General features: G+C 36.9%; 1 protein-coding gene across 8 annotated transcripts in view; it reads right to left on the bottom strand.

Moving 5' to 3' along the window:
* The window catches only part of Edem3 (ER degradation enhancing alpha-mannosidase like protein 3), a 68,648-nt gene extending 44,045 nt beyond the window's left edge, over positions 1 to 24,603 (bottom strand). For 4 of the 8 annotated variants that reach the window (XM_020177078.2, XM_074047262.1, XM_074047259.1 and 1 more), the window contains exons 1-6: positions 24,227 to 24,602; positions 18,967 to 19,012; positions 7,486 to 7,586; positions 6,929 to 6,968; positions 2,093 to 2,205; positions 1,033 to 1,186 (exon numbers count right to left, since the gene is read on the bottom strand). In XM_020177078.2, coding sequence (XP_020032667.1) covers positions 1,033 to 1,186; positions 2,093 to 2,205; positions 6,929 to 6,968; positions 7,486 to 7,586; positions 18,967 to 19,012; positions 24,227 to 24,387 — 615 coding nt within the window. In that variant the 5' untranslated portion in view covers positions 24,388 to 24,602. Of the gene's footprint in view, positions 1 to 1,032; positions 1,187 to 2,092; positions 2,206 to 2,863; positions 6,876 to 6,928; positions 6,969 to 7,485; positions 7,587 to 18,966; positions 19,013 to 24,226 lie in introns of those variants that run through there. The other 4 variants (XM_074047258.1, XM_074047260.1, XM_074047261.1 and 1 more) reach the window with 2 other exon arrangements.
* Between the last annotated feature and the right edge of the window lie 88 nt (positions 24,604 to 24,691).

The following is a 24,691-nucleotide window of genomic DNA, read 5'->3' as shown; positions in this document are numbered from 1 at the left end:
GCACCACCATGCTGTTTTTTTTCACTGAGGTGAGGTCTCACTGACTCTTTTGCTGGGAGTGGCCACAAACTGCAATACTCCCGATCTCTGTCTTCCAAGTAGCTAGGATTACAGGCGTGAGCCTCCATGCCAGTCCAAAAAAGAATTCTTAATGTTAACAGTTAATGCAATAAGGAGAGTCAGTAAAACTTTTGAAAGTAATTTGATAATAATTATGTTTTAGCAAAATTAATTTTTTAAGTGCTCTGAATAATAAACCAGAGAAAAGGTGACTACTTTAAGAGGCTACAGTAGTTTAGAAATAAAATTATATTGGCTTTAATAGCCAATAGAAGAGGAAAAAATGATAGAGCTTTGTAAGGATGAAGATATCTGACTTGACTAAGGAGGAGAGAATGACTGTTAAAGAATGAAATCAGTCAGAAGAGACAGCTCTTTCCATCTTAATGGCTTTCTTCCCTCTGCTTTAAATATAACATTTTCTAGGAGGGGCAAAAAAAAAAAAAAACCTTCCTCAACTGACTGCTGCCAACTCTCTTATAACTACCAACACAGAAGAAATCCCCAAGTAAGTGCTTACATCCACTTAGCAGCCTTCCTCTACTTGAATCTCAAATTTTCTAGCACATCCCCTTTCTCACACTTCCTCTTTGCATCCATAACACTACCCACGAGGGTTTGCCTCCTACATCTCTTGAGTGCTCTCCTTTCCACTAGCTCACTTCCTCCTTGCGACAGATCTGTGCTGGGCTCTTTGTATCCTCGAGGGCCTTTGTTGAATGACACCTACCTATTCTCACTGCCCCAACTGTAACTCTGCTACCCACAATTTGCCCACTTCCTAATTCAGCATCTGTTTCTTTTGCAGCATAATCAATCTGTTACATGGAGACACAACAAAGTCTACACTAATCGAATTCTCACATCACTTAAATGTAAGCAAATTGAAATGTTAATATAAATTTGTTACATAGCTTTGATCACAAAAATTCATTTGTACACAGACAATCGTTCATTTTTAGAATGACTTACTCTTGGATAAGGAAGGCCACTGGTCGTATTGAAAGCTGGTAAAAGTTTGTAACCTAGTTGCTTTGCCATTTGGAGAAGCTCATCACTATACCACTGCATATATTCGCCTTTTTCTTTCAGCATGATGGCCAGTGAGTGTCCACCCAAAAGACCCCTGTGACCACAGACACCCAACATTATCCACAGCTTACAGATGCTTAAGGTCACCACCTAAAAAGGTGTGCGTATTCTGTCATCAACAACTTAGCATACGAAAAGAAACACTACAGAAGAACTTAATTCTTTACTGGTTACTCATTTTTTGCCAAAACTGTATATGGCCAATATATTTAAAAAAAAAAATCAGATGTTCTGTGTTGTAATAAAGTATTTGGCATTCTTAAATTCCTTAATTTTTCTTAAAGAACAAGGAAGACACCGTATCTATTTTAACAAATGTGAAAAATTAATTTCAATGAATTTTAAATTAAATAATTACCATGAAATTTTTAACTTTCTTACTATAACAGTTAAAAATAAAAAACATCTTACTATATAGAATGTAAGATTAAAAAACTTTGAAAAGCAATATAACTATCTGATATTTAACTGAAGATGAACTTACTTTGACAAAAGGAAATGAGTCATAATAACATAAAGTCATCATTAAATACAAAAATTTACAATACTGAAACAAATTAATAAATCTTGTAATTTCATATTTTTAAACATCTCAAGAGTATTTCAAATTGTTGAAATGAAAGGCAATCCCATAAATTGAGTTTCATTTGGCTTCTCTGCCAGCGGTGCTTGGCTAAAAATAGCACACTATGAAAGCTAGTGAAGAAACAATGATATAGCTACTATTATTGTTCAGCCTGTGATTCCTTTTTACACAGGGATTACCTCTGATGAACCTACAGGTATTTCTAAAGACTGCTGCTACTTGACACAGCATAGCCCTGAGTTTCATAGGACCCTAATTTTTAATCTTTTAAGCATAAGAAACTTATTACTCTCAAGAAATAAATAGCTCTAAGCTTTTGTTATTAAAATAATAGTTTTAGTCTTACACACTTACCCAAGAACTCTGATGTTTGTCTCAAAGACTGATACAACTACATCATTATCCAAGTTAACATCTCTTAAAACTTTTCTCACCGCATCTTCAAATTCTTTAGTTTTATTTAATACCTAGGAGAAGAAAATTAAGAAATAAAATTCTATTCTACCAAGTCAAGTAGAAATATCCTCAGGATGAGTTAGTAAAGGCAACTTAGCATACTTTTGACATTCAAAAAAGCGACATAAAATAATATTTTCCTTAAGTATATTAGGAAAATATACTTAATATACTGAACAAAATAAGTGCCTAATCATACACTTCTCCTTTAGACACACTGAAGTATCTTTAGGGCTTTAAAACACTCATCAAAGAAACTGATACTGGTGTCTTAATACAGACTGAGCATCTCTAAACCAAAAATCCAAAACCCAAAATAATTGAGTTTTGAATGTTATGTTGGCAACATTCAAAATGTTTCATATTTTTCAGTATTTCAGATTTCAGATTTTTGCAATAGGGATGTTCAATCTGTAAAGTTTATGACAATATTCCAAAATACAAAGTCTGAAATCTGTAACACTTCTAGTCCCAACCAATTTAGATAAAAGATAATTCATTCATTCGCTCTCCCCACCGCCCAATACATACATTACATAAAATCCATGACCTATTGGGATTTGGTTTCCAAGTCAGAATAACAAAATATCATCCGATTCACCAAGAGCTATCTTAAAAATTGCTCAGAAGAAACAACTTTCTTCATCTGACTGACCCTAAGCCACACACCTGCCGTCTTCACTCCACATGCCCCAGTCAATAAGGTGGCAGGGCAATGTTACAGCCAAAAGCAGGCCTTGTTTTGGTTCTGGTTCTTTCCTCACTACATATGTGATCCAAGTCAAGTTATTTCACTCTCTGAGCATGTTTCTTCATCTATAAAAAGAAGAAATAACTACTCTTGTAGGATTGTTTTCTTACATGAGGTAAGTATGTAAAAGCTTTTAGCAGTGTCTGACTTAATAATATTTAATACCACATGTTTAAAATCAGTACTATTATTAACACACATGTCTATAATCCTGATTAAACTAAAATCTCGGTGGATTCTTTTGGGGTTTTTTTTTTGGTGGGGGTGGTTCTACTCCTGGGGTTTGAACTGCCTCTTGCTTGCTAGGGCAGACACGCTACCATTTCAGCCACACCCCCAGACCTTTTTATTTTAGTTATTTTTCAAATAGGATCTCCAGTTTTTGTCCAGGGCAGTCTCAGATCATGATCCACCCACTTACACCTCTTGCATAGCTGGGATTATAGGCACATACCACCACAACTGGCTTATAGGTTGACCTGGGGGTCTCACTAACTTTTTGCCCAAGCAGGCCTCCAACAGTGATCCTCCTGATCTCTGCCTACTGAGTAGTAGCTGGGATTATAGGTGTGTACCATGTTGGGCCCTCAGTGTGTTCTTACAATGAGCTCCCTGAAGGGGTCACTGTCATTATATAGGCTGCTATCATTTTTCAGTTTAAATTAAGAATTCATGATTAGATGTTATTCAGAGCCCAGGTACATTAAAAATAGTTCACCTTTACTTGACTGTATAATCTCTTTGGTGGATAATATTGTGTAGTACTTTTTATTTGATCTAACAGCTTCATTAAAAATTTTAACTTAGGTATGAAATATTCCATAAGAGTATGTGCCTAAAATTTATGTCAAATTAGGGGAAGTCCTGAGTCAAATATAGTAGGAAGCCTATTTTTTAAACTAACTAGTTTCTTTTCTCAATCTCAAAATCCATGTAAACTCTACAGAAACAAAGGCAGATGCACCATAGCCTTTCTGTCACTTTTGGAATGAGACACAACTGTCTTACTCTCCCCATCCTCCCACGCACACACCTTTTGCTATCACTTTGCTAACCTTAGTCTTTCCCTAGTCTATCTCCTAAGAATTTTTCCCTGCTGGCCTCTTTTAACTTAGGTTAGCCTTCCTTCCACATGTGTTCATAGGTCTGAGTTGCATCTCTAACTGAAAAAAATGGTTTTTCCTCCTTCTTTCCAAAATAAAACCAAGAATAGTACCAATACTCTCTACTTCAGGGAAAGAATAAAATTGTGCGGAGTTATCTCTGCCCATAATTAGCTAGAAAATTCATTCCAACAGATCTGTCACTCAATGAGCTTCTTAGGCTCCTAACTGATAGCAGAAGAGGAATCCAGGTCTCCTCCTTTCCCTAGTACCCTTCACCTGTTTCAATATTTTCCTACATATTTAACAGTAATGTTGAATTAAAAGGCATACTGAAGATTTAGTGCTTGACTACATGACAATCAATTGAAACTAGATGGTTGAACAGCTAAATCTGGAGCTCAAACATGACAATACAAATTCTACTTGACATACTATGGTATGACCAAAATAAAAATGACGGAGTTGTGTGCAATATTATAACTGATCTGTCTTGTTAATATTTTCAAACTGCTAAATCACAAAATGAAAAATCATCACAGCTAAAGGCAAAGATAGTTAGAAATTCTAATACTTGTATTGACAAAAAGTTTTAAGATAGCATTAAGAAGGAAAAACATTCCAAGTACTTGAATTTCCTCTAATTCCTCCATTTAAATTCAAAAGGAAATGTTCATGATCATGATAAAAATCTGAACTAAATTTGTACATTTCCAAGCTATAATGAGTTACTTCGGTTATTCCTACTTGATAACATTGAAATTAAAAAGATCAAGATTAATTTTTTAAAGTATCATTTTAAAAATGTTTGTAAGACTTTTTTATTCTTGACTCTTCTTCAAGATGGCTTCAACAAACCGCCATGGCTTACCTGATTCTGAAGTAAAGATTAGTAAGGAATAATATAGTCAACAGGGATTAGTATTTACTCTAAGCCCTTGATGTTAAATACAGGGGTGTACAGAAGTAATTTGGCAAGATGATGGCTATCAGTATAATGTGAACACTTCTTGCTACTCCCCAACTACGAGAAGTTGTAACTCAGGTTACACCACAGCCTCATTAGTCAGAGGGCCCTTCTGAGTACCACACTGCAGCTTATCAGGAATGCAGACTCTTGGGCTCCACCTCTGGATCTGCTTCATCAGAATCTGCATTTTAGCAAGATTCCTATGTTCCTTTTGAGTACATTGAAATTTAAAAAGTACTGCATCATTGTATAGAGGCTCAAAAATTTTGGCATACATCAGAACCACCTGGAAGCTTGTTTAAAACAGACCAGTAGGCCTCACTCCCAGAGTTTCTGATTTATTGTGTCTGGGATGAGGCCAGAGAATTTGTATTTCTAACTAACTCCAGGTAATGCTGAGACTCAATGCCAAAGTGTTTAATCAGTACAATTTGAAAACATTACCTTCATAATAATTCATGGCTGCCCAATCAGAGGTCAATAACTTCTAAATGTAGTAAAGTTACAAAGCCTAGAACCACTTTTTTCCTTCATTTCTAGGAATATTTTATAAAACACATATGGTACCTGTGGTCCACAGTCATGAAAATGAACTGAAAATCTACAGAAAAATGATGGGAAACTGCTATACGAAAAAATAAAGCCAAGATAACAGAGTAAGAAAGAAATATAAGTGCATCTATGGTCTTTTCTAACACACAGTTTCTCTTCCCCCCATACCACAGTAGACTCAGCTAGTTACAAATAGACAATACCCCCTTAGTTTCTCCCAGGTGATCATCTGTGCCTTACAGGATATTTCATATCTTTTTCTCTTCCCCTATCATTGCAGAAAACCTAGGACAGCTAAATCAAAATAAAGGCATATAGGGGCTGGAGGCATGGCTCAAGTGACAAAGCACCTGCCTAGCAAGGCTGAGACCCTGAATTCAAGCTCTGGTGGCATAAATAAAGGCATACAATATTCCTTCTACTTCTCACAGTTATTAGTGCAGTTTGCATATTTCATCAATCTCCTCAGTCATGGTTGCATTCTAAAACCAAAGAGAACTTTAAATTAGAATAACCTTAAATGGGAAGGTTTTTTTTTTTTTTTTTAAAACTTCACAAGTGATCTTACTAAGCTACTATTAGGGCTGATAATAGTGAGGAAAGGATATAGAAACAATATTGGGAAATAAAGCCAGGTTCTGAAAATTTTTCTGCTACTCCAAAGAATTTTTGCCTTGTTTTTAAATTATTAATCAGCACTTGTGACATCAACTCAAAGTTAATAATTAATTATGCCATAAGGAAAATCCTTCAACCAACCTACTTTTATACTATAACAGCCTAAAAGTTAAACACTAGAAAGACACTGTATTTAGAAATCATGACATCTGGAACTCAATCTTCCCCCTGTGCCATCACAAACAGTTCTGAATCAGAATTAATGAAAATGACTTCTGAAACATATGAGATTGAAACAGAAGGCCAAAAATCATCACTTGGGTGCTAGGAAAAATAATTTTTTTATTTATGAAAACAGCACAAAAAAAGATTCTAATTTAACAATTTCATTACTACTGTGGCATATCATTATGGAACAAGAATGTTGATGGCATTTTCCAAAATCACTTTCTTCTAATAGTTTCAACCTCCAAGCAGGAAGAAAACCTTTCTAAGATGTCAGCACACAGGTTGACAACTCCATCAATCATTTGGGTGTCTCCATTATTCTATGTAATTCTACTTGACACTCACTTGACATCAATTCAACAATGTTAAAGATTTATTTTGAAGCAAAGATCTGACATCTTTCAATTCAGAAGGCTTCTATTCCACAGTTACTGCAGTGATTACATTATAAACTTGAGTGTGCATATCATGAAATTTATAAAACAGGTAATTCCAAGAAGAATTGAACCTACCACAAGAGTGTCCAAAGAATCAATCAATGTCAGGGAAAACCTAAGAAACAAGTATAATGAGATACAAAATATTAGAATCTGAAGTACTTCATCCTGAATGTATAAGTAGAATTATCTATATCCTATTGGCTGGTAGCTTCTAATAACCAGTACTTCCGAGTGTCTTAGTGTAATGTGAACTAAAGAGCACTGAAAGAACCTGAAAAGTCATAACATTCTATGTCTCTGAAGACACAGAGAAACATTTAATAGGTCTTTTCAAAACAAAAGAAATTGAAGCAGCAATATCTTATGTTAGTGACTTTCTACACATTTTTAAATTATATCAAAGTTATGTATATTTTAAAAGTTATATTCAGCTTAAACTAAATTTTCTCTAAAGGCTAAATTAATTTTTTAACAAAAGACAACAGAAAAGAACAAAGGAGCTTCATGTAATACTTTCAGCCATCTTTAAAATTTAGTCAATCCCCAGAAAAATGACTGCAAATAGCCTTTAAGAAATCTGAGTCTTAGATATTTTGGAATGCTATGTTACACCTTGTCCTTATACTCACTTTCCCAGGGCATCATCGACATCACCCCGACTTGGCTCCTGGCCTCTAACACGACCTCTACAGGTCAAAGGCATGAGTTCATCAGCTGGGTAAGCGTGTTCCTGCCAAGAAAACCTTAATAAGTCACTAAAGAAAACAAGAGAAAGTACACGTCATTTGGAGAATATGCCCTTCTCACACTTTAGAAACAAGTAAAACAAAGGTTACTCAAAAGCTGTACTAGCTTTACAATTTATAGAAGACTAAAAATTTTAATTACAAATGTAACACATGCTAGGAAAAAAAAATGCAAAAAAAACTTCTTTTAAAAAACCTCTAATATGATTTCTTTCCCCTAATCTGACTCCTCAGAGGTCACTATCATTAAGATCAGCATTTGTACTTCCAGATTTATTAAAACATATGCACACATATCATTTTTAATTTTTTTCTTTTTAAGGCAAGGTCTCTTAAATAGTTTGCATATAGCCCAAATTGGCTTTGAACTTTCTACTCTCCTGCCTTGGCCTCCAGAGTGCTAGAGTCCCAGGCATGTGCCACCCCAGCTAAGAGCTGAGACTTGACCAGATTCTCCAATGGTCAGCATAGTAGGCCTTATTAATCAGGGTCCTTTCTACTGGTGATCATAGGGATATGGTCCAGTGTCAAATATAACACTCATACTCACTCTCTCTCCTCCCCCATACATACACACAACACACACACACACACACACAGTTTCAATGTTGGTGATTGGACCCAAAGCCTCACACATGCTAGGCAAGGGCTCTACCACTGAGCTATATCTCCAGGTCCCTCATTTTAAAATTTTATTTATAAACAGGTGCTCATGCTATATACACATATTACTCTAAAATGTATACTTAAATCACAGGGGTTTTTTTTCACACTATAATGTTACGGACGTACTTTATTCTAGTAACTGCAAAATGATAATTTAATATTAACCAATATTTACTAAGTACTTATTTTCTAAGCACTATTCTATTCATTTAAATAATTTAACTATTTCAACACCCTTTGAAGTAGATTCAATTACCTTCATTTCTCTGATGAGAAAATTGAGGCCCAGAAAAAATCAAGTAAGTCCAGGTGATGCAACTTGCACGGACCCAAATTCAAAGGCAGGTAATCTGACGCTACAACCCTGCACCAAGCTCTGCTAGTACCTGTTCCTCCCAGTATTCCATAGTCCACATATGCTAAACTTTATTAATTGCTGACTTCAACTTCTCACCATATAAACACTGCTGCAATAAATGCCGATGTGCATGTATACCTTTCATGCATGTGCTAGTATTTTTGTAGATTACTAAAAAACAGACCTGCTGGGTCAGGCAGCTAGATAATGAATTTGTGATAGGTACTATGAAACCAAGGGAAACAGTTTACAATTTATTGTAGTCTAACATAGGAGATTCTCAATGCTTCACAATTAACTAATCATCTGGATAAAAATGGTATCCCAAGTTTCAGTATATTAATAAGGATATGCATCTACTTTTTTGAAATCTTTATTAAGTCTTTTACCCACTTTTTTAATTTATTGTTTTTGTGGCCAAATTAAACTGTTATACATTATATCTGTTACATACAGTAAATATTTTTCTCTGTCTTTTGACTTTTACTTTTGTTTATGGTGCTTTCATTTTAAGTTTTAAATATGTAGTCAAAGCTATCTCTCTCTTCCTTTGTGGATTCTGGGTTTCAGACATGCTTACAAAGACTACCCTGAGTCTCTGGAAACACTCTTATATAATTTTATTTTTCTACATTTAGATACTTACTCTATTTTTGTTTCTAATATGAAATAGGGATATAATAATATTGTTTCCCAAGGTAGCTAATTTTCTAAATGCTACTTATATTCGAAAAAATAATCTGAATAGTTATGAAATGCTTATGACATTTTTCTGCCAGATGTGGTGATGCACGCCTGCAAATCCCAGCATTTGGAAGGCCGATGCAGGGGGATCACAAGTTGGAGGCCAGCCTGGGCTACACATCAAGACTCTGTCTCAAGAGAGCAAACAAAAGGACCTCTTTTCTTTCCTTCAGAAATTTGAAGACACATTTCTACACCCCTCTTGCATTCACTGAGTATTGCTATGACAAAGTTTCCAAAACTAGTTTATCTTTTGTACATTATAGGTGACTTGTTTTTAATCACCTGACTGCCCATAAGATTTTAATTCTTCAAGATCAGCAAAAATATTCCCAATTACATGTCCAACTCACTCCCACTGCCTCTCATTCAACTCAGTTATCTAGATTCCAAACTCATAATTAGCAGGAACATGAAACACATGGTCAATAGAAATGAAAAGACCAAAAAAAAAAAAAGAAGAATCATCTTTAAAGTAGGCAAAAGAATACAAAAAGCATTGAAGACTAGTCCTTCAAGTATATAGAAAAATCAAGTGTTCAATGATTATTCCCTGAGAAGATGATTCTAGGCAATGAATGTTTTGATATAATTAGATTCCACATACAGCTATCAAATTCTGAATTTGATACTCTTGCTTCATAATTTTAATGATACAAATGTTTTTCAGCATGAATTCCTAATTACTTTTGCATGTATCTTTTCACATGTCCAATTCCTACTTTTTCAAGTGCCAATTCCAAAGGAACTGACTTCCTAAAATGTACATTATTTTTACTGCTTTATAGTTTCACATTCAACACATATAAACAACATTTAGCAGCCAAGAAAAGTAATAATTTTTAAAGTTGCTAATGTATTATGAAAGTTACTCTGTAAAAATATCATTCAAATGTTAATTTGTTTATTTAAAAGTTCCCTGCTATTTTAAACCACTACTTAGAACCTTCATATTACTATTTTGGTTTAACTTCCTCCCCACCCCACCGGTGCTGGGGACCAAATTCAGGGTCAGTAAGTACTCTTTCACTGAGCTAAATCCCCAGCCCTGATTTATAGGGTTTTAAAAATCAGACACACAAATATTTCTGTCAAAATGAAATATGAATTAAAAATCCAAATTAAAAATGAAAATTCAAACCCTGCACTTATCTGGGTAACAAAAATATTACTAGCAATTACAAAGCAGAAAAACCAAATAAAAGAGCTTTAAACCAGGTGTGAAAATACTCACATTCTTTGTTTCAAGAGTAAGGATAAAAATAAAACCACAGCCTTTTCTTTGGGTTAACCACAAAGCAAACTACAGAGGGTTTGCGCAAGTCCAGAGCAATGCATACGTGGCAAATACACAGCCTCACCAGGCTTCAGACGTCCTGGCCATTTGAAGTGCAGGATGTCTCTTCTAACAATGTGTGGCCAGGATGAGGGCTAGCTAAATCACACTGATATGACTCAGAGCCATGATGACATTTAGTAATTACCACCAGAGATAAAACTCAGGTGTGAAAGAGTCCAATAAAAAGTAAGGAGAACATATGCCCAGCTAAAAGCAAAAGTAAACTAAAACAAAACATTGCACATTCTTAACACTGGACTTTAAATTTAGTGGGGCTTTAGGGTGACAAACTCAGCTCTAAAATAGTCAAGTCAAAATGGTATTAAGGATGTACTTTTTAGTAAAAACCAACTCCAAAACTAGGTATAGGGAAAAGATTTTTATTCTACTAAAAATACTAATTTTTTAAAACCATTAATTACAAGTAAGTCATTGAAAATATTAAACATACTTAATTTTCAATAGTTATATACATCTTAATGTTCTACTCCAGAATATGGTTAAGTCTCTTCCTCCTTGAGCAGACAAGATATTCCTTCTGAAAATAAAAACTAAATGATATTTAATAAGCCACCTATCACATATTAATAACATCTGCCTTTTCACTTCCTACCCCAATTTTTCTGATCTATTTCATTCATCATTTCCACTCACTTATCAAAGTTTTTCAAGTATTTAGGAGTCCACTAAATTAGGCTCAACTGATACACTGAACATTTATTACTCCTCAAGTATCATATTTTTTTCTTTCTCCTTTTATTTTTACATTTACTTACATGTATATACATTGTTTGTGCCATCTCCCCTCCATTCCCTAAGTATCATATTTTACAAAATGTTTTTCAGCACTGAGGAGAAACAAGTACCAAAAATGAGCTGTCTTCTGATTTTAATTCTTACAGGGGCTGGAGGTATGGCTCATGTGGTAGAGCACCTGCCTAACAAGTGTGAAGCTGAGTTCAAACCTCAGTATCCTCAAAATAATTAATTAATCACTACAGACTAAAGTGTTACTGTATTTTAAGCTTGTACTTAAAGTTAAATATGAACAAAATTTTCCAAATTCTCCAATACATCTTAGTCAATTTGGTTTGGGTCAACAATAAATCAAACTGATAAAATAGTGTTATATGAAATAAATAAATGATGTTATAATGAAATAAAGTATAGTTAACAGATTTTTAAATTAAAAATTATGGCACTAGATGCAGGAAAAGTATCTAACAAAATTCAATACCCTTTCATGGCAAAAAATTCTTAGGAAATGAGGAAGGAACTGATGAAAATTTAACCTGATAAAGGGCATCTATGAAAAACCAACAGCTAGGCTGGACATGGTAGCATATACCTATAATTGCAACTACTTGAGGCAGAGAGTGGGAGCATTGAAGTTCCATGCCAGGCCAGGTAAAAAGTTAGCAAGACCCCATCTCAACTGAGCATCTCAGCAAGAGATGGTGGTGTGCAGTTGTCATCCCAGCTAAATGCAGAGGTCACAAATAGGAGGATCACAGTCCAGGACAGCCTGGGCAAAAACATGAGACCCTATTCAAAAAGTAACTAAATCAAAAAGGGCTGGGGTCACGCCTCAGATAATATAGTACCTGCCTAGCAAGATCCTGAGTTCAAACCCCAGTATCCCCCCCCATACACACACACACACACACACACACACACACACACACAAAATCAATAGGGAAAGGATATTTTTTCCAATAAATGATGCTGGAAATAGATATCCATCCATACAGAAAAAAATGTAAGTCAACCTTCATACCATATGTAAAATTAACTCAAAATTAGTCATAAATCTGAATGAACAAGCTAAAATTATAAGATATATAGAAGAAAAAAAAGTTTATGACCTTGGACTAAGTAAGTATTTTTTAGGTAAGATTACAAAAAAACCCATGAATCATAAAAGAAAAAAAAATGACAAATTGGACTTAACCATAATTTAAAACATTAGTGCTTCAAAAGTCAAAGTATAAACTGGTAGAATATATCTATAAAACATGTATGTGACAAAGGACTAATATCCAGATTGTGTAATAACTTTGACAACAGATGCTTCATCCAAAAAGATATACAAACAGCAAAAGGGAAGATTTTCAACATCATTAGTCACAATGAAATACTACTACACACCCTCTAGAATGGCTAAAATTAAGAATACTAAAACCACATTTTTGGGAGGATGTGTTGTAACTGAAGCTCACACACTGCTGGTGAGGAATGCAAAATGCTATAGCTACTTTGCAAAAATGTGGCAATTTCTTATAAAATTAAACTTATACTCAACGTATGAACTAGTAATCCTATTCCAAGAAGGGAAATAGATGAAAATGGATACCCACATAAAAACTTGTACTCATAGGCTCACAGCAGTTTTATAAATAGTAGTCAAAGATCAGAAACAAGTCAAATATCCATCAACTGGTGAATTAATAAATAGTGTTCTACCAAATCAACACTAGTGAGCAATAAACAGGAACTACAATCTGTCTCCAACAACATGGATACATCTCAAAAGCATTATGCTAAATCAAAAAACTCAAGTAAAAACACTATACTATAAGGCCCAATTTATATGAAATCTTAGGAAATGGAAAACTATAGTGGCACAGAATACATCCGTAGTTTAAAGGATCAGAAGTAAGAAAAGGAGCATAAAGAAAATTGGGAAGGGTGATAGAACTGCTTTACATCATGACTGTGGTGGTGAAGTAATTGTTTATGACTGTCAAAATTGAGACTTGTAACTAAGTGCGGTGGCTCATGCCTATAACACTTGCTACTTAGGACATGGAAATCAGAAGAACAGTAGTTTGAGGCCAATCCAGGCAAAAAGTTAGCGAGACCCCCATCTCAAGTAATAAGTTGAGCATAATGGTATGTACAATATCATCCCACCTACAAGGGAAGAGTAAAAAGGATTTAGGTATAGGCAGCCCTGGGCAAAAACACAAGAACTCATTCAAAAATAAATAAATAAATAAATAAAAGCAAAAAGGCTCCAGAGGTAGAGCACCTGCCTGTCAAGTGTGATGCTCAGAGTTCAAACCCAAATATGGAAAAGAGACAGACAAACAAGGAAATATATCCCCTCCATTAGTAATACTTCTAAAATACTATTACATTGCTATTTTGACAGATAAACTATTAAAAAGAAACATCAGGTAGAGTTTCATATGGGAAAGATGGAAAAGGAAGAGACTGAGAAGACTGCTATTGTGGACCAGCCCAGGCAAAAAGTTAGTAAAACCCCACGTCTACCAATAAGCCAGGCGCGGTGGCATGCACCTGTGATCGCAGCTGTGCAGCAACCTGCAAGTAGGAGTATGGTGGTCCAAGGCCAGCCCCCGCCCCAGACAAAAACATAAGATCCTATTTGAAAAAGAGCTAAAGCAAAAGGCTTGGCTCAAGTGTTAAGAGTACCTGCCTAGCAAGCATGAGGCCCTGACTTCAGACCCCAGCACCACAAAAAAAAAAAAAAAAATTCTTTTTAAAGGGAGAAAAGGAAATTTTACTAAGAAATCATACATAAATCTAGAACTTCACAGCCAATTATGTTTTAAAATAGTTCCTCTGGTTTAATAATAAAAACTAATTCTCTAGGCATGGTGTCACAAAGCTATAATCCCAGTACTCAGGAGGCCAACGCAGGAAGATTTTGAGTTCAAGACCATCATGGACTACCTAGTGAGACCAGTTTCAAACACACACACACACACACACACACACACACACACACACACACACACACACACAAAGTTTGTGTCAAAGAAAATTGTGCTTATCAGCTCATTCCAAGTCCATTTCTAACGTGGAGGGCTGTACCAAAATGCAGCTTTAGCTTACAACAGTTCAACTGAGTTGTCTACAAGAGTTAGGAAAAACACAGACAAATATCATCAGAGAACTCAGATCCAAAAGGGTTCTGCATTTGGATCACATAAATACATGTCATTTTGTCACCTAACTTAATTTGCAAACTCAACTTGGCATAAATATTCAAAACATGCTACTTAGAAACGACTGTGGCCTGGGGTTAAGAAAGATTATATAAGAACTACCAAAATAAACATCAAATTTCATGTTATTTGGGGAAAAGAGAAAGCCATCTGTGCGATTCACTGTGGATAAACTGTTGTCTGCTGAGACTAGAGATTAGTTGAACAACTGCCATTATGTTAACAATTAGACCAATAATTGATGAAAGCAGAAAATATCCTAGATATGACTCCAGGGACAGCAGAAATGTAGAACTCTCCCTAAAGCTGGCAAAGCATGTTATTAAGAAATAGCATGAAGAGAACCTTTAATTTTATTAGCAGAAAGAAAATGTAAGTTCAAAGCACATGTGCCCAGAATAGGAAAGAATGTGTGAGCTTTAAGGAAGCTCTCTACATAATCTGGAAACAAGTTCTGAATTGAAACCTAAATGAATTTTAGAAGGGAAATTTCCACCCCAGCAGAAAATGCATAATAATGGCAGTAGTTTCTATCAGTGCAGCTAGCGGGCATAGAGGTTTTTGGTAAACTCTGATGCGGCCAGTGCTTCCTATCTGCTAGACACTAGTTCTAAGCACCACCCTGTGAGGCAGGCAAACCACTGCCTCCATTTTACAGAGAGGAAGAAACCAGCTCAGGGAGATTAGCTAACTTTTTCATTGTAACCCAGCTGGTAGGTGACAAAGTCACCTCAGGGTATCCTGTTCCAAGTCCAGAGTTCTTGCTCATATTGTATTATATGCCTGTTTTCCTGAGAACCATGAAGCTTAAAGGAATTGTTCTAATTGTAGACTAGACTGGAGAGTAAATAGGAAGAACTAGTAAGAAATGAGGAAAAAGCTTTCAACATTTATTAAAAGCCCACCACGTACCAGGCATTTTACATTTCAACACAGCAGGCAATTGACTACAACAAAGGAAGGAGTTATGTGGACCCTGAAATCACCATTAGCTTTTATTTTTAAGGAAATTTATTAAATTATTTCTTTGAGTGTAGGAGGCAAAGATACATCACAATAATCAAATGCAAAGATATATTATTTCACCTGATCTTCACAAGAATTTAGTTCTTTCAGAAAAGCATTTAATAAGCATTTATGTTCCAGGACATACAAAAGATGACTTTTATTAAAAGTTAAAAATGAGGAAAATAGTCTTTGCTCTCAAAAATCTCATAGTCCACAATAATCCTTTGCCATTATCCCCATTTCACAATGCTAAGACACTGCTCAGAGGGGTTAACTCATTTGGTTAGGGTCCAAACTGGTAAAGAGCAGAGACAGGATTTGAACACAGAGCCACTCAATCCTAAAACCTATATACTTCCACTCTGTATACAGTATAGAAACTGGGAGAAAAAAAAGAAAAGTTAGTTAAAATAACAAATAAAAGGTACCTTGATTGTCTTTAACATTTTAGAACTGTGTTGTGTTAGATGAGAACTTGAAAAGGGAACGTGTGAATTCTAGACTAAATCTTGGGTTATAAGACCTCACATAGATTGAGCACAGCACCAGAACAGTGCAAGAGTCACACTTGCAGTGAACTAGTTCAACATTTAAAAACATGTATTACAGGGGTCTTCAGATGGCTGTGGCCCTCCTGGAAATACGGGAGCAGATGTTATTTCCAAAAGTTCCAATTCTTTGGAGTTGAAATTTTTCTCCCTTAGATCTTACAGGAGGTGCTCGAAGAAAGATTTACTCAGTTAGATCACAATTGGAACTGGGCCAGAAAGTCCTGTGAGGACTGCACTCAGTACCTGCTCTCTGACAACCCACTAAGTATATTCTATAGTAGAAAATATGTATTATACAACTTTCTGCTGCTCATCTAAAAGGAACAAGATATTAAAGATGCCTCACTTTACAAAGAGAGGATACTGTTCACACCAAGATGTAACAAACTCATCCAGCTGGTATCCTATTTTATTTAACTTTGGAACCAAAAGTATGCATTTCTGAGTTGGCTGCTATTGAAGGATATAGCATAAATTCACTTGGCCATCTCTAAACCATTAGCCTCAATTTGTTAAATTGTATTTTGCCAAAACTGAATTAACCAGGGATAAATGATTTTTAAAGAAATATTAAGGGAATAGTTAAGGTCTTGAGAAATAAATTTTAAATGATGTTTTTAATATGTTTATAACCAAAATTTCATCACCATTGTATTCTAAAACATTTATTGAGAAGTCAAAATGTGCCCTGTCCAAATGTATTAATTTGGAAACAAGGATTATCAAATATAAAATGTGTATCAAAAATACAAAAATACATAAAGTATATATATTTAGATGTCCATAGGTAACAATAATGATGTTGATATATGAAAATATTTGGCTAATATAAATAAAAATGGATTCACAGAATTAGCTGAAAAATATTTAAAGTAGAATTAAAGCTAGTTCTCTTCCAAACTTTAGCTAACTACATTTTCTGAACTATACTCATTGAAAAAATCTACTGACATATTTGAAAACGTAAAAACAAGGTTGTAAGAAGAATGTCTCAGGATAATCTGATTAAAACTTTTCAAAATTATACAAATTTATATGCAAAACTTTTTTGAGCTCTAAAACGTGCTTGCTATTTCGTCTACATCATTGTGCAACAGACCTCTAGAATTTTTTTTCTTGTGGAGAACTGGAGGGGCACTGTCTTCTCGCTCTCCCTTGTTATAGCGAGCTTTCTCTAGCTCCTGGTTATTACTGAACCCTAACTGGGGCTAACTGGGGGCGAATGGAGATTCAGAAAAGACATGGGATAGACAGACAGACAGAAAGTGATGTCAGGTGTACTGGGCACTTGGGTGGAGACACCCAACCCTCTTTGCTTCTTTTCTCTATCTTTATTCTTTAAGGCCTTACTCCTTGCGTTTCTTTAAAACCTTGCTTCTAAAGTCTTCTTTAAAACCTTGCTTAAAACCTCTTTCCTTAGGCTCGCTCTGTCCCATGTTTTCTCTTAGCTGTTCTTTAGCATAATCTCTCAAAGACTTTGCCCCTAGACTTGCACTGTCTCGTTAGCTTTCTTAAAGCCTCAGTGCTCAGACTTGCAAACAACAGCCGCGCCTAAAAACTGCATATGCATACTCTTAACGTCCTGGTCCTCTATCGCGTACACTGTCCCATGTTCTCTTTGGCTTTTCTTTAGCTTAGCTTTTCTAAGGCCTATGTATAAAGTTCTTTCTTTACCTTAGCTTTCTAAAGCCTATATTAAAGTTTTCTCTTTAGCTTAATTTTTCTAAGGCCTATGTTAAAGTTCTTGGTGCAGACTTTCTATCAACCCCTCTTTAACCATTCTTTTCCCTTCAGCAATTTCCCTTCAGTAATTCTTTTCCCTTCCAAAAGCTTCCCACACCAAAAAGCCCAAAGCAAAAGCAAAAGAAGCAAGCCAAAGCCCCAAAAAACCTCATGTCCTCCTTCAGCAGTTATTTCATAAACAGTGGCAAACAGGGTGGAGCAGCAGCTCTCGGGGAGGGGCGTGACATTGTAACAGGAGAAACTGCTTCCTGCTTCTCTGAAGGTAAACTTAGGAGACACAGCTGTTCTGCTTTTTTCTGTTTCGTGGCCAGGGCTATGCCTATCTTAGCCTACAGATAAAGGCAATTAAGCTGCATCTCGCCTTGCTTATGTCCAGTTCTTGTAAGCTTTTCATAATCTGCTCTCCACAGAGAACTCTTCACCTTGTAAAGCTAAAATGCTATTTCATCTTAAGGGATCTTTAAAACATTTAAAATGGTATGGGTCAGAATAGCAGAAAACAAGCTACATTCAATTCAGAGTCCAGCAGAATATAATTTGGTCAGAACCTAGGTTTATTTCTTTTAAGCAATGGTTTTCTTCATAGAGTATATAAAGCAATATTGAAAATAGTTTTTTTTAACTAGTTGTGAGTATGAACTTCCTTTAAAGTCAAATATAACATCTTTTTCATGCTTACCTCCACAATATCTAGTTAAATAAAGCACTCAGTGAATGTTCACAGTACCCAAGTAAACCGTTTAAATACAAAGCTTTATAATCCAATTTCAGGTTCTTTTTTTTTTTTTTTTTCAGATTATTCTTATCCAATAAATTGATTCTCTAAGAACCACTGCCAGGAATAATCTTTTATCTTTTGTTAATGTCTGCCCTGCTTTTTAAAAGCTTTCTTTTAAAAGTGTGCTAGTAATTCAGGTTTCGAAATTCCCACGTAATAATCAGCTCACTTAAATGGTACATAAAGAGAAGCTTGCTACTTACCATATAGTTACCAAAAGCATGATCGAACATTTCCAGTACTTGATTCCTAATTTAGAAAAAAAAAGAAATGGAAAAAGTTAAGTATATTCTATTTATCATGTTTCAAAAACTTAATTCTTCCCCATAAAAATATACCAGTAAGAAAATTAAAAATTTATGGTCAAGCGCCTGTACAGACTTGCGCCTGTAATCCTCACAAGGGAGACAGAGATCAGAAGAATCACAGTTTGAAGGCAGCCCAGACCAAAAGTTTGCAAGACCCAATCTCAATCAATAAAAGCTAGGCATGTGTGTGCACCTGTCATCCCAGTTATACAGAAAGCACAAACAGGAGGATCATGGTTCAGGCCACTCCTTGCATAAAGAGACCCTATCTCAAAATAACCAAAGCAAAAAGGGCTGGGACCTGGCTTGAGTGGGAGAGTGCCTGCCTGGCAAGCACGAGGCCCTGTATTCAAAAACGAGTACTGTCAAAAAAAAAAAAAAAATGAGTTAGAAAGCGATAGAAACAGAATCAGGAAATACATCAGTTAGTAAGACAAGTTTTCATTAACTGACCACAAACAGCTGGGCCAAACTTTTACTATTGCTTCTAACTTATATAAAAACTCATCTATGGTTTTCCTAGAAAACTGCTAAATGATGCATGCCATGATGAGAGAGAAGGACATCTGATGCTGAAAAACAATTACTCCGCTTCTTAACATAATCATTCACTATATCTGACTTGAGAAGGAATTACCAGATAGCCCCCAGAAGAAACAAGTATTGGTATCACTTGTTACTTATCTTATATGTTTCACTAAAAGAGAGGGACAGGTGTGTGTTATCAATATAAAATCACACACACACACTGGCAATCCTAGGGTTTGAACTCAGAGCCTTGCACGTACTATGACTTGGGCCACATCTGCAACCTTTTTTGGTTTTAGTTATTTTTCGGATCGGGTCTCTCATTTTTACTTGCATTGACCTCGAACCATGATCCTCCTGATCCTCACAAGTAGCAGGGATTAAAATGTTAGCCATCTCACCCAGCCATGAAATGGTATTTTATCAAGCCTCTGTATTTCCCATTAAACTGAATAAAATCACTAATGCCTAGTTTGAGTATGTATACGTTAATATTTGTCACACTTTCAAAAGATGTCTTTTATAATGTATTCTGCTCCCTCAAAAAGCTGTCAAAAAGAGTATTCACCTCTAAAAAAAGGAATCTAAAGCCCCAAAAGAGATCTGTTCCAGCACTCAGGAGGCTGAGGCAGGACCATAAGCCAGAGGTCTATAAAGTAACACCTCGTCTCAAAAAGGAAGAGTTGGGCTTGACAGAGAGACAGACAGAGCATTATGTGTTTTAGCTAATCTGTTTCTCAAACCTCCAACACAGCTGTTTAAACTGGAGATTTCAGATGCAGAAATCTGCATAGCAGATTTGCTAAATCATAACCCATACAATTGGGAGTAATGAATTAGTCTTTCAATGAAACCCTCACTGGGCCTTAAGTACTACAGGAAAAGCTACAAAAGTTGATATCATGGCCAGACAAGGCCCTATGTCTCAGTAATTAGCAAAGGAAAATAGCTAACCGATCTTTTACTAACTCCTCTTTCCCCAGTTCCAACTGTAATAGTAACAACTGAAAAGCATATTAAAGAAAATTGCTGATTAAATTTTTATTTTGCTTCCTATTATACTGCAATTATCATTTTTGAAAATGTAGTCCTGGATGACGAAATGCTGGCAATAGTGAAGCTAGCAGATAGACAAGACCTAATTTCCAGACCCTTCCTGATGACCAGCAAAACCAAGTACACTCAGCTTGTGACCTGAATTAAGGTCTAACAAATTTTCTGAATAGTAAACAAACTACCTAACTATTAAAAAGATCTCACCATCACCTTGCTAAAACATTAATTCTTTATATATATGTATGATAGAATATGGATCAAGTGATCTCAGAAAATGAGATTCCTCTAGACATTTATTACATTGCAAATACTAAACATCTTGCAAGCTAGCAACATAAAACAAAACAAAACAAAAGGCAAAATTTGCAAAGGAGCCAGTGGCTCATGCTTGTAATCATAGCTACTCGGGAGGCAGAGATCAGGAGGATCGCAGTTTGAGGCCAGCCCAGGCAAACAGTTCACGAGACCCTATCTCAAAAAACCCTTCATAAAAATAGGGTTGGTGGAGTGGCTCAAGGTGAAGGCCCAGAGATCAAGCCCCAGTACCTCAAAAAAACCACACACACACACACACACACAGAGGGATTAAGATTTGTGCTTTCATGTACTAATAAATGGCATACAAAAACTCTTCTTTTTCCTTCCCTGAAATGGGATTAATACAAGACTAATACCAAGAAGTAGAAATTCCTGTAATTGGTAACAGTAGTGCCCAGGCAAGTGTATTATAGGTGACAAAGCTTGAACTTGCTAACTCAACTTTGCAACCACTAAATTTCAAAACTACAGATAAATCAGGATTGCAGATAAGAAATACACACTATTTCCAATCCTGAATTAATACAGCATACAATCAGGAAATTTTACAACACATACTTCAGAGCAAAACTACTTAATACCCAGCTGCTCTCTGACATACCATGGAAGGCCTTACAAAGTTATATTTACATACAGAATAATATAATTACTATACTAAACAGGAAAAATACTTCTATCAGGTTTTATATCTATTCAATAACTGAATTAAAATGTACTAAAAAGCTAGGTATGGCAGTGCATGTCTATAATCCCAGCTCTGGAGCCTGGGCTAAATACCAAGATCATGGTTCAAAGCCAGCATGGGCAAATAGTTTGAGACCCTATCTCGAAAAACCCCACCAGAAAAAAGGGCTGGTGGAGTGGCTCGAGGTATAGGCCCTTAATTCAAACCCCAGCACCACCAAAAAATAAAAATTAAAAATTAAATTCTGGTCAAACATGATTTATCTAATGACTCTTGTCCAAATAAAAAATTTGACAAGACAGGCGCCAAGGCTCACGCCTATAATCCTAGCTACTTGGAAGTTTGAGATAAGGAGGATTACATTTCTAGGCCAACCTGGGCAAAAAAGTTTGTGAAATCCAATCTCAATAGTAAAAAGCTGGACTTGGTGGCACCTGTCATTCCAGAAATGGCGGGAAGAATAGGAAGATTGTGGTCCTCCTGGGCAAAAAGCGAGACCCTATCTCCAAAAAAAAACAGAGTAAAAAGAGCTGGAGGTATGGCTCAAGAGGTAGTCAGAATGCCTGCCTAGCAAGCGTGAAGCCCTGAGTTTGAATCTCAGTGCCATCAAAAAAAATTTTTTTTTTAGTGAAAAGGGAATGGTGAGTCAAAATTGCTGTCCTTAACAGACTAAATACATTTCTTTCAAGTCTTAAGGAGAGCAAAACAGTGTATGGACTATGGGGTCAGACAGACCTGGGTTTAAAAACTGGCTCCACCAACTCCTAGCTTTGCAACTCTGAACAAGTTAACTGTAAATTTAAATTACTTCATTTGCAAAACGAAGAAATAGGGAGGATTACAGAGATAACATATGGAATTTGCCCAGAATGGGATATTAGGTAAAACTGGTATCAATGATGCATAAATTAAATTCATAGGGAGAAAATTTAAGATACTTGTTAAAGTTTACTGGTAATTCTGACAGCTATTACTTCATACTTTTTTCCATTAGGCAACTTTTACCGCTATTTAAAAATTAATACAAGAGTCTTGCAATGATTCAAATAAAGAAACATATAAATTAAAACCTGGCGGTTCAAAGATATTTAAATTATCTTTCCACTTTTTTCCCAAGCTTAAACAATATTAAAAAAAAAAAAAAAAAAGAAGAAGAGAGATCTCCTGGGTGCCAGTGGCTCACGCCTGTAATCCTAGCTACTTGGGAGGCAGAGATCAGAAGGATCCCTGTTAGAAGCAGGCCCTGGCAAATAGTTCCAATGTCTAGTGGAGTGACTCAAGTGGTAGAATGCCTGCCTAGCAAGCATGAGGCCCTGAGTTCAAATCCCAGTACCACTAGAAAATAAGAAAAATTTTTACAAAGTATAGCACTATTTATAATATTTTCCTTCAACCTGATTCTGTTTTATCGTGTGACTATATGCTGGATAGACCTTTTCATGACGGAGCTCTTCCTTAATGTATAAATATTACTCCATGATACAGATGGCTCCATACTCAGCCATCCCCCCCCCCCCGTCCCTTCCCCCCCCCCCGCCCCCCACCCCCCGACCAAGAAACAGTCCTGTTCTTTCAAAATACCCCCGTGTACACCTTTCTCTAACAGTGCTTGTATTTCTGTAAGGTAGATTTAAAGAAACAGGATGGATGGATCGGCGTATACACAATTTAAATTTTAGGAGATAGTGTGAATAAGTTACATTAATTTACCCTACTTCCAAATTGTTTGCTTTTCACACCTGAACTAGCTAGGACTGTCTCCCTGTCTTTTATATTTACCAATCTGACCGGCAAAACCCAGCTATCTCATTGTTTTAATCTGCACCTCTCACATTAATGAAGTTGAGTAACTTTTCACGTTTATTGCTCATTTGCACTTCCTCTCTTCGGACTTAACTGTTCATGCCTTTGCCCGCTTTCTATTGGTTCTCGGCTTCTTTTCTTATTCACTTGTGGACTCTCTCAAATTTGGTATGACTGAGTTAAATGCTGCTAATAGAACTGATAGTTTGACAACACTTTTTCAGACTGAGAAAACTACTCTTAGTAAAAATAAGTAGGTCCACTTAATTAGGGCTTTTGCATCATACCATCAAATAGTCTGTTCCATTAGGAAAACGCTGTGCGGGAAAACACTTGCAAGGAAATGGTAAGATGTGACAAGTTCAAGTTCCAATGGACGCCTCTTCCCCCTAACAGGTGTAAGCACCATTTCCTTAACTAACGTGAGACGGGAGACATTCTCCAGCTGGAAGCTCACTGTGTGAGAAAGGAAAAGCTACCCCCGGCTGGCCGGGTGGACAGGCAACCGAGGACGCGCGCGGCCACACGGGTGTACCCCCTCCCCGGCCACCGAGCCCGCACCTGTCGCCGACAGCCCCCGAAGTCACGGCGTGAGCAGCGGCCACCGATCTTCCCCGGACCCTGTCCTCCCCGCTAAGGTCCTCGCGTGGAAGCAGCTGTTCCGATCGCGACTCAAGGGGCCATGGCACGCCCGGGGATCGCAATGACAGGCACCTCTCGAGGGTCAGCCTCACCCACCCCGGTGCTGCCAAGCAAGACCCTTACCCAAGCTTCTGTTTCTCTTCTCTACTCATGGGCGCGGCCCCCGCCGTCCACACGGACGTGGCTGACACCAGGCAGAGCGCGGCCGTCGCCGCCACCAGGCTCCATGGCGCTCGCTGGGGAACCGGGGACCCACAGCCCCGGCCGCCCGCGGCTTCGCTCATGGCCCCGCGGTTCCGCGCACGCGCAGCTGCTACGCCCGGTCGGTGGGACACATCGCCGGACGCCGGCGGCGAGGGGGCAGCAAGCCGTGCCGAGGACGGGATGTGGAGTTAGACAGGCTGCCGCCGGCGCCAAACTGCAGAAGCCACCGAGCCGGTCCCCAGCGCCAGCGCTGCCACCGCCCTCCGCCCTCAACAGTCCGCAGCACCTCCCCCAGCTTTCCGGTGTCGTAGTCTAGGAAACCGCCTCCCAACGCTACTTCCGGGTAGTGCCGCAGTCGTTGAGCCTCAGGACCAATGGGAACCG

Source organism: Castor canadensis, chromosome 11 (assembly GCF_047511655.1).
Source record: "Castor canadensis chromosome 11, mCasCan1.hap1v2, whole genome shotgun sequence".
Classification (NCBI taxonomy): Eukaryota; Metazoa; Chordata; class Mammalia; order Rodentia; family Castoridae; genus Castor; species Castor canadensis.
Note: the sequence above shows the minus strand (reverse complement) of the source record. Positions and strands in the feature narration are given on the sequence as shown.